The 14,860-nt window shown below is 40.2% G+C and overlaps 1 protein-coding gene across 6 annotated transcripts; it reads right to left on the reverse strand.

Annotated features, from left to right (window-relative positions):
- Positions 1-45: 45 nt before the first annotated feature.
- On the reverse strand, positions 46-13,755 carry IFNAR2 (interferon alpha and beta receptor subunit 2). 6 transcript variants are annotated; one of them, XM_068689089.1, is made up of 10 exons: positions 13,621-13,755; positions 12,977-13,045; positions 11,160-11,256; positions 7,988-8,035; positions 7,527-7,656; positions 7,187-7,350; positions 5,159-5,331; positions 3,742-3,904; positions 3,188-3,306; positions 46-1,460 (listed from the first exon to the last, which is right to left on the reverse strand). In XM_068689089.1, exons 3-10 carry the CDS (start codon positions 11,200-11,202, stop codon positions 777-779), a joined length of 1,524 nt encoding a protein of 507 aa, XP_068545190.1. In that variant the 5' UTR covers positions 11,203-11,256; positions 12,977-13,045; positions 13,621-13,755; the 3' UTR covers positions 46-776. The 6 variants fall into 6 exon arrangements, with proteins under 6 accessions (XP_068545190.1, XP_068545182.1, XP_068545196.1 ...); XM_068689081.1 differs by lacking the exon at positions 13,621-13,755 and adding an exon at positions 13,229-13,521 and having other exon boundaries at positions 11,160-11,258; positions 12,985-13,045; XM_068689095.1 differs by lacking the exon at positions 13,621-13,755 and adding an exon at positions 13,229-13,521 and having other exon boundaries at positions 7,527-7,652.
- Positions 13,756-14,860: the final 1,105 nt, after the last annotated feature.

Genomic DNA, 14,860 nt, shown 5'->3' on the forward strand with positions numbered 1-14,860 from the left:
ACAAACCAAACCAAAAAAAAAAACCAGTAAAAATTCTTAGACAGGTTTATGAAAAGTTTTCTTTTTATGAAGGATAAAATAACTTTACTGTCCAGTAACCTTTAAACATCATAAAAAATATTTTAAAAAATAGTATTCAGTTATACGAGACAGACACGTTTAATGCCTTGAATCACAGTAACACGAACTCTCTTGCAAGCTACTGAGTATTCTTACCTTGTCTCCCTGCACCTCCATGATTTCATTTATCGGCCTTCTCTGCACAACTTTGAAATCAGTTTACTGACTGGGACGTAGCACTACCCTGATGCCTGCAATCCACCCAGCAGAACAGGCTTCAGAGTAACCCATCAACAAAGCTAAGGAATAGTAGCAGAGTCCTTGGGAAACAAAACAAAAAAACACCCAAGACAACCAAACGGGGTTTGATTAAGAGACCGGCCATTCACATCTCCCTGTACTATAAACTAACTCCTCACTTGAGTTTATAGAAGATATTTACCATGTAACAGCTAAAAGGTATAATTCACCAGCAAATTGCAAAACGAAGTAACTGCTCCCTTTTTCTGCTACATCCAAATTGTTTTTGATACCACCTGAACCACACACTGATATCACAGAAATATTTGTTAAAATGAGTCCTGTATATTTTCAGTACTTCAGTATATACTTTCAGAATGCTAAAACAAAGAGATCAGGTCTGTATGTTCAGTCCAGAAAGAATAAAGTTGGACAGTATCTACTTGTATGTTATAAAACAACAGTGGTCCTCAGATTCATCTTCTTAGGTATTCAGTTTTTGGGTCTGTATCTGAATCTGATGAGTCAGTTTCATTGGAAGAACTAGATGAATCTTTCCATTCCTGAGAGTTGTTAAGACAGTGTGGTTTCTGCACACTTTCTGTATCATCAGGGAGCTGTGATTCAAAAGCATGTCTATGTTGCCAGTCAACTGTGTCACCCTGGGAAGACAGAAGAGCTGTAGAATTGTCCATGGTGTCTTCAGAGATTCCCAGAAGCACACTTTTCAAGTTTATGGTAAAGCAATCATTATTCCTTGACCTAGAAGAATAGGTACAGTTCTCCTCAGGGAAAGGCTGAAGTAACTTGCAGCCTGGGTCTTGATCTTTTTCAATGTCCATCTCATTCTCTTCAAAAACTTCTGGGTCATCATCCAGATGTTCACTTGCCTGGCTGCTACCGTCATCACATGTGCTACTTGTAGAGCACTGCACAAATACACCTGTCGTGTCAGAGGAATGAGGTGTTCTTACGATATTACGCCTTGTGTAGTCATGATTACTTAGGTCATCACTGCCACTGTCATCGCTGTCACTGTCATCGCTGACACTAGATCCCACTGCCTTTTTTTTAATCTCTTTATATATGATCTCTACAGATTCTGTTTTTTCAGTTACAAATGTACAAGGTGAATAGCGTATCGTCCCCCCGATGAATACCTAAAAGAACAAAAATAATTAGGAAAAAAAAAATCAAAACAAAAGATCAGCCAAATCTGCACACATAGAAATGTTTTTTCTTTTTGTTGTTATTGTTTACATCCAATTCCCTTATTTGGGTAGATTATGACAGCCTGGTCACAAGAGGTAATCTCTAAGAATCTATGCCAACTACAGATCCTGACAGAACTCAAACACAAATATCCTTTTTTTTTTTTTCCCCAGTGAGGTTTTCCATTCTCAAACATTCCTCAACAGACACCAATTCCTGTTTATAACAGAATACAGTAATAATTATTACTGAGACTGCAGAAGTTAGACAGACATGAACCTACCCAAAGAAGTGGTCCCAAAATCTGCAACTAACAAGTAGGATACTTTTCAGGCAGTGAGGTATCTGCAGATGACTGTATCCTAATCTATGATGCTAGATACATATGAACTTGAAAGCTGGTGACCCACAAGGTATATCTGATTTTAGTCAAGAGCATGACTCCTGTGATTGAGAAGCTACCACTGATGTCACAACTCAGACTCAGTTTTCTTGAGAAACAACATGCTTCAAGACTGCTTTTCTGGAACAACACCACGCAACAAGACTGCTTCCTCAAAGCATATTTTCAACAGCTGCTCAGATTTGGCTGTCTGACCAGGCTGCTAAACTTCTACTTCTAGCATTTCTCATATGTTCTCCTTGCCTCCTTTTCTGGGCAATAACCATGAAGAGCAGCTTTAGAAGAAGTGTTTTAGAGCAGTAACCTTGACTCTTCTACAGAGAGAAGGCTTAAATAACTGGTCCATCTTTTGGGGAAAATGCGACCAAACCCCGCAGCTCTAGACCATTTTAATGTACCATCGCAGGCACAATGTGCCCAAATAAACTGGGACTTAAAAGTTCCTTTTTGTCTTTTTAGCTTGGTTTCCTAAGGAAATGTGATAAGGAGAAAACCTTGAAGGCAAATTTAATGATTTTTTTTTTCCAGTTGTAGAATCTCTCAAATGCCCTTGAACACATCCAGCATCCAGGGAGCTGGCTAAGCAATCCTGAAATCTTCAGGGAGTTATCTACTTACTGGAGTAATAAAAAATTGAATCAATTATAGGGCAAATTGGATTTGTTCCTAGTGAGTAGGATGCTGTAGAGTGAAGTAACACAGGCAAAGTGCACCAGAAACTGCTTTACAAAGGAGCAGTGGATACCAAGTTTTCAAAGCATATTTCTTGGTGAATAACATTTTTCATCCTTGTGCATTTTACCTAAAAACTGGAGTAAGTTTTTCGTTCTGGAGTTATTGCCCTGGCTCAGATATAGAGGAAGAAGTGTCTGCTGCAGGAAGGATTTACATGTATTAGGTAATTTTCAAAGGGCAAGGGGTAAATTGTCCTATGCTGGGTGCTTCACTGTAGAACCTGGTCTGCTTCTGTGAAGCATGAAGAGTTCATTTAAGGTTACTGTGTGTGCATCTCTCCCCTTCAATGCTGCCTGTCTCAACTTGTCTCTAGAGTAGAAACAAATGGTTTTCAAAGAGACTGAATATTTGTTCTACAGAACGGATAAGATTTATTAGCTTTGTTTTTAATTGTCAAGATTATCTTTGACACAATCAAGCTGCAAATAAAAACATTCTAAGCACTTAAATAACTGGTACCTAATGTACATAAATAGAAATTTCGTATTGTAAGCTTCCTGCTTCCAACCAGGAAGGTTAAGTATAAAAATTACATACCAAGGTACGAGGAAGTGATTTTTTCTGAAGAATATAGCCTCCCCAATGCATACACTTCAGGACAATACCTAACACCAGTGCAAAACATATAGCACTTGCAAATGAAGCACTGTAATAACCTGCAAGTGAAAAGACAAACAAGCAATCATGAATGAAGTTTTCAATCATCACATTTCATCTTTCAAATTCAGAACAGCTACTTTGAATATCAGAATAATTTTGGATAGCAGGGACTTCTACAGGTTATCTGGTTCAAGGTCAAAATGAGACCAAATCTCAAGTTAGATTCAGGAATTAAAAAAGAAGTTACACCATCTTTGATATCTATTTATGTAGTTGGTGCAGATTTGCGTGGTTCACGGGGTCAACAGTAAATTTGTAGCCCCAAGGTGGATGCATTTTTATATTTCCCTTATGAATCCCCATAATGTTTATCACTTGGAAGGAACTTGCTCTCTTCGTACTTTGAGAATTAACCTGCAAATCTTCCTACATAAAAATAAAACACTGGCACAATCAAGACAGACAACCCGTTCCTGCAGTATAACAGTTACCTTGTTGAGCTACAGAGCCTGCAGTTGCACATTTCCAGTCTGATGAGGTGGAATGTTTGTTCAGAGATGCGGAGACCGTAACGGACACACAGTAGTTTGTATTTGGATTCAGTTCTCTAATGACAGTACTGAAAGTTTCTTTAGTGGTTGTCTCAAGTGGCATCTACCATGAAAGACAATGTTTTAGAAAGTTAACTATTTGCCTACAAAGAGGATCCAAGCCACCAATAAAACCTGGCTATTTCAGAGAGATACCGCTGTAAGACATGAAACTGGATACACTGATACAGTAACTCAGCATTTTATCTAGACAATCACTTCATCTCTAGTTCTAGCTGATACTAAGATGCCTAATCATTGCCTAAAAACTTCCAATGCATGGAGTATACACTTAGGCAACTCATTCCAGTGCTTTGCCAGCCTCAGTATTGTCTTTCTTGATGCTTCACCTAAGGACTGCACAACTGCCAATTTCACTTCACTCTTTTTGGTCGCAGCCACAGTGGATGTGCTGTTTCCTCTGTTTCTCCAGTAAATGTTTGCACACAGAGACTGTGGCCTCTAACTGTACTTTGCTTGTTTACACTAAGCCATCCCCTATTATTACAGCATTTCTTCATGAGTCACGGCTCAGGTTTGCTCCCACAGTCCTCACTCTTCCTTTCTGGATCCTGCCACTCTACCTCTAGAGCCTGGCCCATGTCTTTTCTGAACTGGAGCAAGGTAAGTGTGCTTTCCAAGTACTGGGAAGGTGAGAAATATGCCCCTTTTTTCCCCTCTTCCTCCCCCTCAGCAAAATGAGTCATATTTAGCTTGTAATAATCCAGAATGCTCTCATCCTTTCTGGCAAAACTGCTGCCTGTGTAGCTGTTAACATCTTGCTTATTATGCAGACAGTTATTCCTAAGTGATATACCCTGCATTGGTCCTTCCTGAATGAGCTCCCTATTATTTTATTTCTCTGTTTTTGTGAAGCTCATTTTAAGTTCTAATCATGCCTATCTACCTCCCTATTGCAGCATACAATAAAATGAAGAAAAAACAGTTTCTGAAACTACCTGTTCTGGATCTAACTAGATATACTTTTTCAGTTTGTCAGAGAACTATTGAACTGTTTGCTGAACATATTTCCTGATCAGCTGTGCAGAGGAAACTACAACTGCTGGTAGTTTCTGCTGAAGTCTTTCTCCCTTGGCTTCACAGAAAGCCAGTGCCCCACACTTTATTTCAAGTAAGGATACGGGACAACTAACACTCCTCTTCTACGCCTGCTTATCTGCAGTAAAAGGAAGTCATGATTCTATTTTCTTCTAAGTATCTTCTATTCATACATTCTGTAAGTCTGCTGACCACTAGAGCCATTTTAAGCTTTCTATTTGTGCATTAGACAAGAAATACAGAAATAAAAGTTCTTTACCTTATGCTCTCTGTCAGGTGTTTTCACTGTTATATAATACTCAATCTCTTCATATATATCAACTAAAGACACCAGCTTCTCATTATTCCTTAAGTGAGGGGTTGGCAGCTTTACGGTGACATTTATGCAGCTTAGACAAGAACTGATATTAACTTCTGGTGGTCCCAGCCGTGCTATTAAAAAAAAAAGAAAAAGAAACATACGCTATGTACAGCTGACTAATCAAATTCCGGAGTGTGTCACTGATATAGACCCACAAGGCCTTGCAACATTTAAGTTTTGTGGGAAAAGATAGCTTGGCGACATGGCTAGACTATGAAAACAATGAGCAGCAATTAGTAGGGGAGGGAAGAAGACATGACAGAGAAAGAAAGGTCGCTTCAGCTCCACAGAGAAATGCACTTTTTTATCTATTTGAGAGGAAAGCTGAGGTTAATGTTTAGGAAAAGCTGACTACTTTCTTGCTCGTCATTTTTTAGTCACTGGAAGGAAGGAATGCCTGTAGAAATTTGGTGGTGTGTGGTCCTGCACATACTTATACCAGGTGCAAGGAAGGCTACAGGTCCGACTCTTGGAAGATGAACACTCTCCTGACAACAGTTGGAACGATTACGTTCTGTAAGACTGCCTTTGAGTTTAAAGTAACCTCTTGAATTTCGTTCCTTAGAACACGTTTGAAGAGATCTGTACACTGAGTGTCTGCCCTCCAAAACTACACATCCAGCAAGACTAGATTTGATTCAGTATGGAAGTTCCTCTAAGATCTTCTTTCCTCCAACATAGGAAAGAAGTAAGTTTGTTCTCATACCACTTCTCAACATTATCTCTGTAAGACTCAATTTGTATACAACACAATATGGGAAAAAAAAAAAAAAGATAGTTTGGATTTCAGTTTTGTTTTGCCCAGAAGCATGTACATTTTGGTCAACGTGTAGACCACATTGCTAGCAAAATTCAGAAAAAGCAATACATTTTTGCCAATTATTTCTGTTCCTGAAAGAATGGAATGGGGTAGGGAAAAAAAGTTTAATACTTGAACAAACACAAGCTTTTACCGACCCCCACATGGGAAAACACATTTCAGACCAGTTACAGACTTACTCTTTTCCCATCATTTGGTTTAAGTTAGAAATAAGTATTAAATTTTTTTCTAGTTAAATGTGGTTGTTCTCTTGGCTCCTTCTTATATTAAGCCTCTGGGCCTTTGCTCAAATCCAACTGCCAAAAGAAGTGAGATTCCATGGAGCTATTAGACTGTAAACATCAACTGTATCCAGCAGGGAAACATCTCAGAATATTGTTTCTTTCCTGCCCAAGTATTGTAAAAAGAGGCACTACAGGGTGAAGATGGAGGGCTTCATCCAAGTCCTGTGCCATGAAAACCATGGCTTCACTTGAATGCTTATAGTATGAACCAGAGAGCTACTAGCAGAACATCCAGTTTCAATTTCCAAGTTGCCAGTGACAGGCAGTCAATCAGCGCACTTGGTAATTCGGTCTAGCTTCAGCTCCCAGTCAGAGCAGGCTGTTATGTTTTTGTTGTTGTTCTGTTTCTCCCCCCAAGACTCAAGAAGCCTGCCATTGTATTAAGTAGTGGTCAACGCATCTTCTGATCCTCTTTGTTAACTTAACCACTGAAACACTAAGGACCTCTGTCTCTGAGGGATGTTCTCAAATCCTTCAGTTATTTTTAGTTACAAAAAAAACATCATCAGTAACTTCAGTCTCAGCATCACTTTAATTATTCAGCTCTCAAAAACAGAATTTGCTCAGTCTCTGTTAATTCCAAATGAAATACTAAGCACAGGTAAGGGCGATGCTGCCTCTGGCATTAGATGTCACTGCTAAGCATTTTCTTTCAGAAGCAAGGAAAAGACTAGGTTGATGAAACAACAGGTAAATCGCTCTTCCCCTACACCTAAAACTGCCAGCCAGGTTAGTTTGTAATGCCGTACTGCAAAGCTAGCAGAGCATCATTTATGCATAACTAGGAATAAAAACTAAAATGAACAAATGCAGAGAACTTACTGTCAGTATGTGGCACAAAACGAAGTTCAGAAGAAGTGAATACTTTTGTTCCTACAAAGCTCTGAACACATACGGAATACTCAGAAGATATATTTTTAAAATCCTCTGTTAGGTTACAGGAGAGGTGTTCAATATATGAACAGTTTTGTGCAATCATCTCGTTCCTGTAAATCAAAATATATAGTAAATAAAAGTCTAAAATAATCTATTTGGAGTCTCCAGTATAAGAAAACATCTTCGGGGAGTGGAAAAACAGGCAACGAAGAAAACCTCATGCCGAATATTTTGAACTCCTAAACTTTAAAAGAAAAATTTGTGTCTTATATGAAGTGAGACTTGCCTGCCGTCACGGTACAGTACACGATAGTGAGCTGTCACATTTGGGTCAGTTACTGCCTGCCAGGACAAAATGTGTTCGAAGTTGTGAGATTCCATTTTTGGTTCGAAAGGTGGCCCTTCTGGAAACCTTTCTAGAAAAGGAAGGGGGAAAAAAAACAACACACAACAACAACCCATTAATATCATCAATATGAATGGCAAACCCATTTGAGATTGCAACAACTCTAATCAATAATCCTGATTAGAGAAAACCAAAATTAGCCCCCAGATAAAGCAACCATAGAACAGAATAGAGTTCAGCACAACAGAAGACACAACGCAAAGGACTGCCCTCCCATATTTTATTTCTAAGAAGTTCTTTCTTCAAGAAGCATAAAATTGTAAAATGATGCCTGATAAGAACATGTAAGTCTCCTGAACTGTATTAGGAAAAGCATTTGAAAGACAATAGAAACTTCTTACCAGGCATGCTGCTGCAACAAGCTGCACACAGAATACAGATGATGTACGCTGGAAAATGAAACCACATAATAGTGAATTTGCATGTCTGCAATATCTGATTATTAGTTTCCTATTGGCAATATTAATTCACAACAGTCAGAGACAATTCTAAGTGTTCCCTCAGCTGAAGTGTTCATGCAGTCCCTTCACTCAACTTTGTATGCTACTGGGTTCTCTCTTTCACATCTTCCTTTTCAATTTCTTCCTTTTCCCAGAGTACAGGATTCTCCAATCAGTATCATTACCTCAAGGCTCCTAGGAGCTAATTCTTTGATAACTACCCTGTGGTTCAGGCTCACACTGATCTATGCCAAAAGAGCTTCAAGATTCAGTTCAAAATAAACCTATTTAAGATGTTCTTATTCCACACTTAGAGGATCCTGACTGTATTGTAGGTAGCTTACTCTCTTGTAAATACCACTGTACATTAGGACAAGAATCTTACAACTTTACTGGAATAAGATAGCTACCACTGCTTGAAAAACATTACTGAATCATCTTCAGTAATGAAGGCCATATGTCCTTCTTTGCTAAATGTGGCGAATCCTCAGCGCTGCAGTACTGGTATACAATGCACTGTTTTCAGTCATTTAACTCCTCTGATTTCCTTTCTAGTCCAGTTGCCCCTCCTTCAGTTTTGGTTTAACCCTGGCAGGCAGCTCAGTAGCATCCAGCCGCTCGCTCACTCTCTCCAGGTGAGATGGGGGAGAGAATCAGAAAGGTAAAAGTGTGAGAACTCATGGATTGAGATAACATCAGTTTGCTAGGTAAAGCAAAAGCTGCACAAAAAAAAAACAACAAAAAACAAAGTGAAACAGGGAATTCATTCCCTACTTCCCATGGGCACGCAGACATTCAGACACCTCCAGGAAAGAGGTGCTCATCGCGCCTAATGGTTTCTTGGGAATACAAAGGCCATCACCCCAGATGTGCCCCCCTTTTTCCTTCTTTCCCCCAGTTTTATTGCTGAGCCTGATGCCTGTGAGGTGGGACATCCCTTTGGGCAGTCTGGGCCAGCTGTCCTGGCTGTGACCCCCCCAGCTCCTGGTGCACCCCCAGCCTGGTTGCTGGCAGGGCAGCATGAGAAGCAAATAAATCCTTGTCCCTGTGTAAGAGCTGCTCTGCAGCAACTAAAACATCACCACTACTGTCATCAAAAATCCAAACCAAAGTGTCACACAATTCTCTTTGAAGAAAATTAACTCTATCCCAGCCAAAACCATGGCACCTTCCCAAACTTAGGTTTGTGTCCTGTTCTGTAACGTTACCCTGTGGGTGTTTCTAGCTCTTTCTACACCATTCTGTTCTCTGCCTGGAAAAGAAGAGACAAAAAAAACCAACAGATACTGCAACACTTTTACTTTTCTCACAAGACGTAGTTAAAACTGTACTCGACCTGTCAGTTGGGCCTACTGTCTGAGCGATCTCTTGAACCTTCTGGCAAACCCTGACATCCTAGAGACCGCCACATCTTCTCATATAACCTCTGTGCGGGACTGCCCTCTCATGCAGATTCTAGTTATATCCAGAGGCCAACCCAGTCTTGCATCGTTTGTATCTTTTCAGCATGGCACTCGGAGACATTCTTGAAATGATTGTTCTGACTCTTCTAACTCTTTTGCAAGATACTTTAGCTCTCTTCTGCTTTCCTGTTTTAACTTCCTGTTTTCATTTTAAAGTCATTTCGGGGCCTATCCTCTTAGGACGAGATGCTCACTCTCATACGCCGTGTCCAAGAAAGTCATCAGTTAGATTTCAAACAACCATGTTTTTTTCCCACGCTTTAGAGGAACTCCCTGGAAATATCTGCAAAATTACTTCAGCATTTTTCCCTTGAATTATTCAACATGATCTCGTTTGTTTTGACACCTAAGCTCCTCTCCAACAACACGACAATGCCCAAAATACCACTAGCCCGCTACTTCTGTTGAACTGTTAATTACTACTGCCTTAACATCTTATCTTGCAAGTATTAAAATATGCTCTCTATATCCATTCTGAAATTAGATGCAAAGAGATTAAGCAACTCACTGAAGTTGCACATGCAGCAAATATATATATTCTCAGAAGAGAATCTCTCAGAAGAATTCTCAGAAGAGCTTCTCTCTCTAGCTTCATTTTACCATACAGACCACAAACACCTCTTATATGACTTATTTTGCACATGATCTTCTACATTACTCACTACTGAATAATAAATACCCCTTAGAGAAGTGCCATTAAAACTAGAACTGCTTTCTTGCAATACAGCAACAGATCACCTACATATAAAACATAACCAAGGGGTATGAATAACAAAGCAATACCTTAATGGTTATTGTTCTTCACCTGAACACAAGCTCAGATTTGTAGTCACACAGTCTTTAGCACATTGATGATACTGCTGCTCTGTCAAACAGTGTCAGTGTACAGGCTCTAGTAATGACACTTCCATACAGCAAGCTCTTTGGATTAGTAGATGCAATCTTTTGAGATCCTTTCTTACCCTAGCCACCTTATGTGTGTCAGGTGTCTTGCTGAAGGAGTTCTCTGTATTTTTAAATACCTTTCCCCTCTCAAATCTAGTTCATCTAGAGTTCAAATTGCTTTAGTAACTTTGTTTCAACAAGCACAAACTGCTGGCATAAGAGATACACACAGGAAAAAAATGTTACACAAAATAACTGCAGTAAACTTAAGGCTGCAGAAACAAAGGTGAAAAAGTAAAATGAAGAGGGAATCTTCATCATCATCTTGTCCTTTTCACAGAATTAAACAATTCTATCAGAACAGTTTCCCACTACAATTAGAGTCCAGCCAACAAACTATGTTTGCAGTGTTTACTAACCCAGAAACTGAGGAGTCATGAAAAAAAGTTAGGACAAGAAATGACAAAGTATCCAACTAAGAGTTTACCTGATTTTTAGAGCATACTGTTTCAAAGGTTTTTTTTTTTTTTTTTAATGGAGAAATCTCGTTTATTTTTAGAATAGAGTATACAGAATAAAATACCCTACAATAATGATTCTGTGAGTTATTCCAGGGAGAGCTCTATAATAACTTAATGGTATCTTAATTCAGTGACTTGGGAGGGCTGCTAGTGAAAAATCACCAGAACTACCTCTCCTACAGTGTAAAAGCACAAGCAACTTACCAAATTGGTAAAAACGCAGTGGTCCACCCATCAGTGTTTCCATAGTGATTAAGAAATACAGCTTACTGATTGTAAAATAAACATTTTGCTTCCATACCTGCAAATACATTAAAAACAATCACATTCAGCAAATCATATTGGTGAATGACTTGTACATAAAAGCAGATATATGTTCAAATAATTATTTTAACCTCTTCAGTGCGTTGGGGGAGAGGCATGCACACAGTTGCTACTATCATCCTAGGGGATGATGCTCAAAACAGATAGTTTTATGACAATAGTACTTCCCTCCCCAGTCCCTCATGGTAAGTGCTCTTACCATTTTAAATAAATACCTAAAGCATTGTATGACTATTAGTATTGATTTTGCATGAAGATAGCATTAGAAAATTCTAAGCCATTGATTCTAATTTATAAAATACAGTTAAGATAAAGATCACTTGCCTTTATTTGAAACATTATAAGAACTCATCACTGTCGAAAAAATGTTTCCAGAAAGAAGGTAGATAGAAAGGTTAGAACAAAAACCACAATGATTAAATTTGAAGGAAGTTATTAAGGTTTGTTAGAGTTTTTAATACATTAGGCAATATTTTAATAGGCCTTTTCTAGGTGTTGTTATTTTACTCTGCTACTCTCATCATATTCATATTTGCAGGAATTGTTTTTTGATTTAAAGGCAAAGTACTAAGGTACAACTGTGAATCTACAGATAGCTGAGAATGGGTATAAGTCTTTGGAAAAAACCTTCTTCTCCAACTTTAACACAATAAATTGTTTTTGAATTTAAACTGATTTTTTTAAACCGATTTTCTCCGCAAAACAAACAGCTTAAAATTTAAAATTGTACTGAATCATAATATGGTCAAACTCAACACAGTATTTTAAATGTATCTGATTTATCTGAGATGTAACTCCTTCTCTGCTCAAAGCTTCAGCATGACTAGAGGAAGTTACTGAATTAAGTGTTAAGAACCCATATCTGTGCAACTGATAATCATAATTGCAAAGTAATGAACTCTTCAAGAGATGAAGAGAACGTTCTTTCTCACTTCATTTTTTTTTATTCATTAAAGCATGAAGAATATTTCAGAGATATAAAATGCTTGTTTTCCCCTTTTCAATCCAAATTAAGAATGAAGCAAAAGAAGCTATGACTTACTAGTTATGCAATCTTTAAGTAAAGTTCATCACTTATAAGAGCAAGCTAGAAGGTGATTGAGTCACCAATATCTATCAAGCCCATTTAGCTTTGACACTAGTGGCACAGAAAAAAATAATGATTTGACATTCAGATCAAGTTTACAAATTACACAAGTACAAAAAAAAAAAATAAATCAACTTTCTACTTTCAACAAGATAACCAGATTCGTCCAGAAGTCAACGCAGAAGACAACGGTACTATCACAGTCACTTGAAAGAACACCTGCAAGATCTGTTTTTTGGTATTTCTTATGTATTCTGCGGTTCGGCAGCTTAGAATATGTAAGCCAGATGTGACCAAACGTGTTTCTCTTTGAGTTTGCACAGGCATCTAAACCTACACGTCCCCTACAAGTTTATCAATGACGGTGGACATTTAAGGGGAAACCCATTCCTGTCAGGACTCTAGACTCTGCTTTTCTCACCCTTCTGCCTCAGAGCCTCCCCAGCCCTTGGAGGGAAGCCATGGAAATGCCCTGTGAGCCCAGCCCCACTCACCTCACCTCACCTCACTCAGCTCCTAGCCCACCCACCTGGTAACTCAGCTGGGTACCCCTGCGTGCTGCCCGCAGCCTCCAGCGCTTCCACAAGCCCGCTTGGCGCTGCCACCTCACCTGCAGCAGCAGCAGCAGCAGCAGCTTGTCCTTAGCTTGAGGTCAGGCCGGGTGGCTTTGAGGTGGACGCTTCCAATTTGGGAAAGAATAAAATAAATAAATAAATTATTGGGAAGTCTCCAATAAATTGGAAACCCCCTCACTCACCCCCTCCTACCCCCACAGCACCCCCGCGTTACCCTCCCCGCGTACCCCCACACAGCTGTGTGCCCTGCCCTGCCCTGCCCTGCCCTGCCGGGGGGGCGACGTTACCTGGGGGCGCCCCCCGGCCGCGGGCGCCATCCCCGCGGGGCCCCCCACAGCCCCCAGGCCGGCTCGGCGAGGGCGCAGCGCGAAATGGCGGCGGGCCCGGCGCTGGGCGAGCGCCTGGAAACGCCCCCTCAGTGTTGGCCCGCCCCTTCCCGGCCGATTAACGGGCCGGGGGTGCCGCCGTCATGGCGTTTGGGGTGGCTGAGGGGGGTCCTGCCCGCCTCGGGGCCGGAGGTCGTGTCCCGCTCCGCCACCCCTGGCCAGTTCCCCTGGGCGGCCTCAGGCACCGCTTGCCGGGCACTCGAGGGCTCGGCTCGTTTCGGTTTCTATTCATGAATGTTTCATTCGGCTCTTTGATTTTTTTTTTTTTTTGGTTCCTTCTCTTTGATTATTACCAGTTTTTGCAATCATGAAGTAAACCTTCATGGAGAGCCGCAACGGCTCCCGCTGGTTCCCTTTTTCACTCATGACCTCAGTGCGCTGCTGCTGCTGAGCGCTTCATAGATATCTGCCTCAGCAGATGTGGCGTCCTCCACACCAGTGTGTTCTCATAGCTAAAACCGAAGTGAGGTGGCGTTAAATATAGCCCTCATCAAGCTATTTACTAAAAAAAAAAAATCTTGGTACTTACCTGAGAAGGGTGAGAAAGCATTGCCAGTTAGCAGCCACGTCCCTCCACGCCTACAGCATCACCAGCTAAACCTCCCAGGCCGCTGAGCTCTGGGTATTTGCTGGTGGAAACATGTGATTTGGGGTGTTGTTTGGTGGCTGGTGTGGGGTCATGCTGCACTTTAAGCTACACTAGGTAAAGCAAACCTGAGATTTACCATAACCACCCTTCAGGCTTCTACAAGGCTTCCACAGTTTCTGGCTAGATACCTACACTGCTTTAACCCACAGACAGCTTAAAAGCAGTCAAGATAGTTCTTCCCTGTTTTACTGCATGAAGCAATAACACTGAGATCTAAGATTCTGAATAAAATCTCAAAAAAGGCCGAACTTGCTGTATGTCTGTGCATGCGTTTGTCTCATGGGGCAAGTGATATATGTGGCACCATTACTTCTTTCATGATTTCTATTTCTGAAGGGTTCTTGGCAATGCCCAAGTATTCAAAGTTCAAAAATTCTAGTTCTAAACTAACTTTTTAAAGGACAGGATGTTTACCTGGAAGCAGAATCTGGAAAGAAAAGTGGACAGACAGTCCGAATCTTAATAATATCATTATGTGGTTCGCTCAGCTCCTGCTTCTCCAAACATAAAGATCTTCTAAACTCTTTATTTTTATTCTGTTCTTATTTCACTTATTTCTACCACACATTTTTTTCTTTAAAAAACAACAACAACAACAACAAACCTCCATGATTTGCCTGTGACCTTTTTTCTTTAATGTTTTTTTTTTTTTTTTTCAGCGTTGTATTTAGTGAACTCTCTTTCTAATTCTCTGCCATTTTTGCAGAAGTTCTCTGAAACTGTTGTTCTTTCCCGCACATGAGATGAATTTACTCTCTTGGTCTCTCAGCCCTTTGTGGTGAAGACTCTGATATTTATCTGCACTTTTTTACCTCTTTACACCTCCCTTTCCCTTTTTTCCTATCATTCATTGTCTTTCATTGAAGCCCTAAAGGCAAGACCCC

The sequence above is a fragment of the Anas acuta genome, chromosome 1 (genome assembly GCF_963932015.1).
Source record: "Anas acuta chromosome 1, bAnaAcu1.1, whole genome shotgun sequence".
Taxonomy (NCBI): domain Eukaryota; kingdom Metazoa; phylum Chordata; class Aves; order Anseriformes; family Anatidae; genus Anas; species Anas acuta.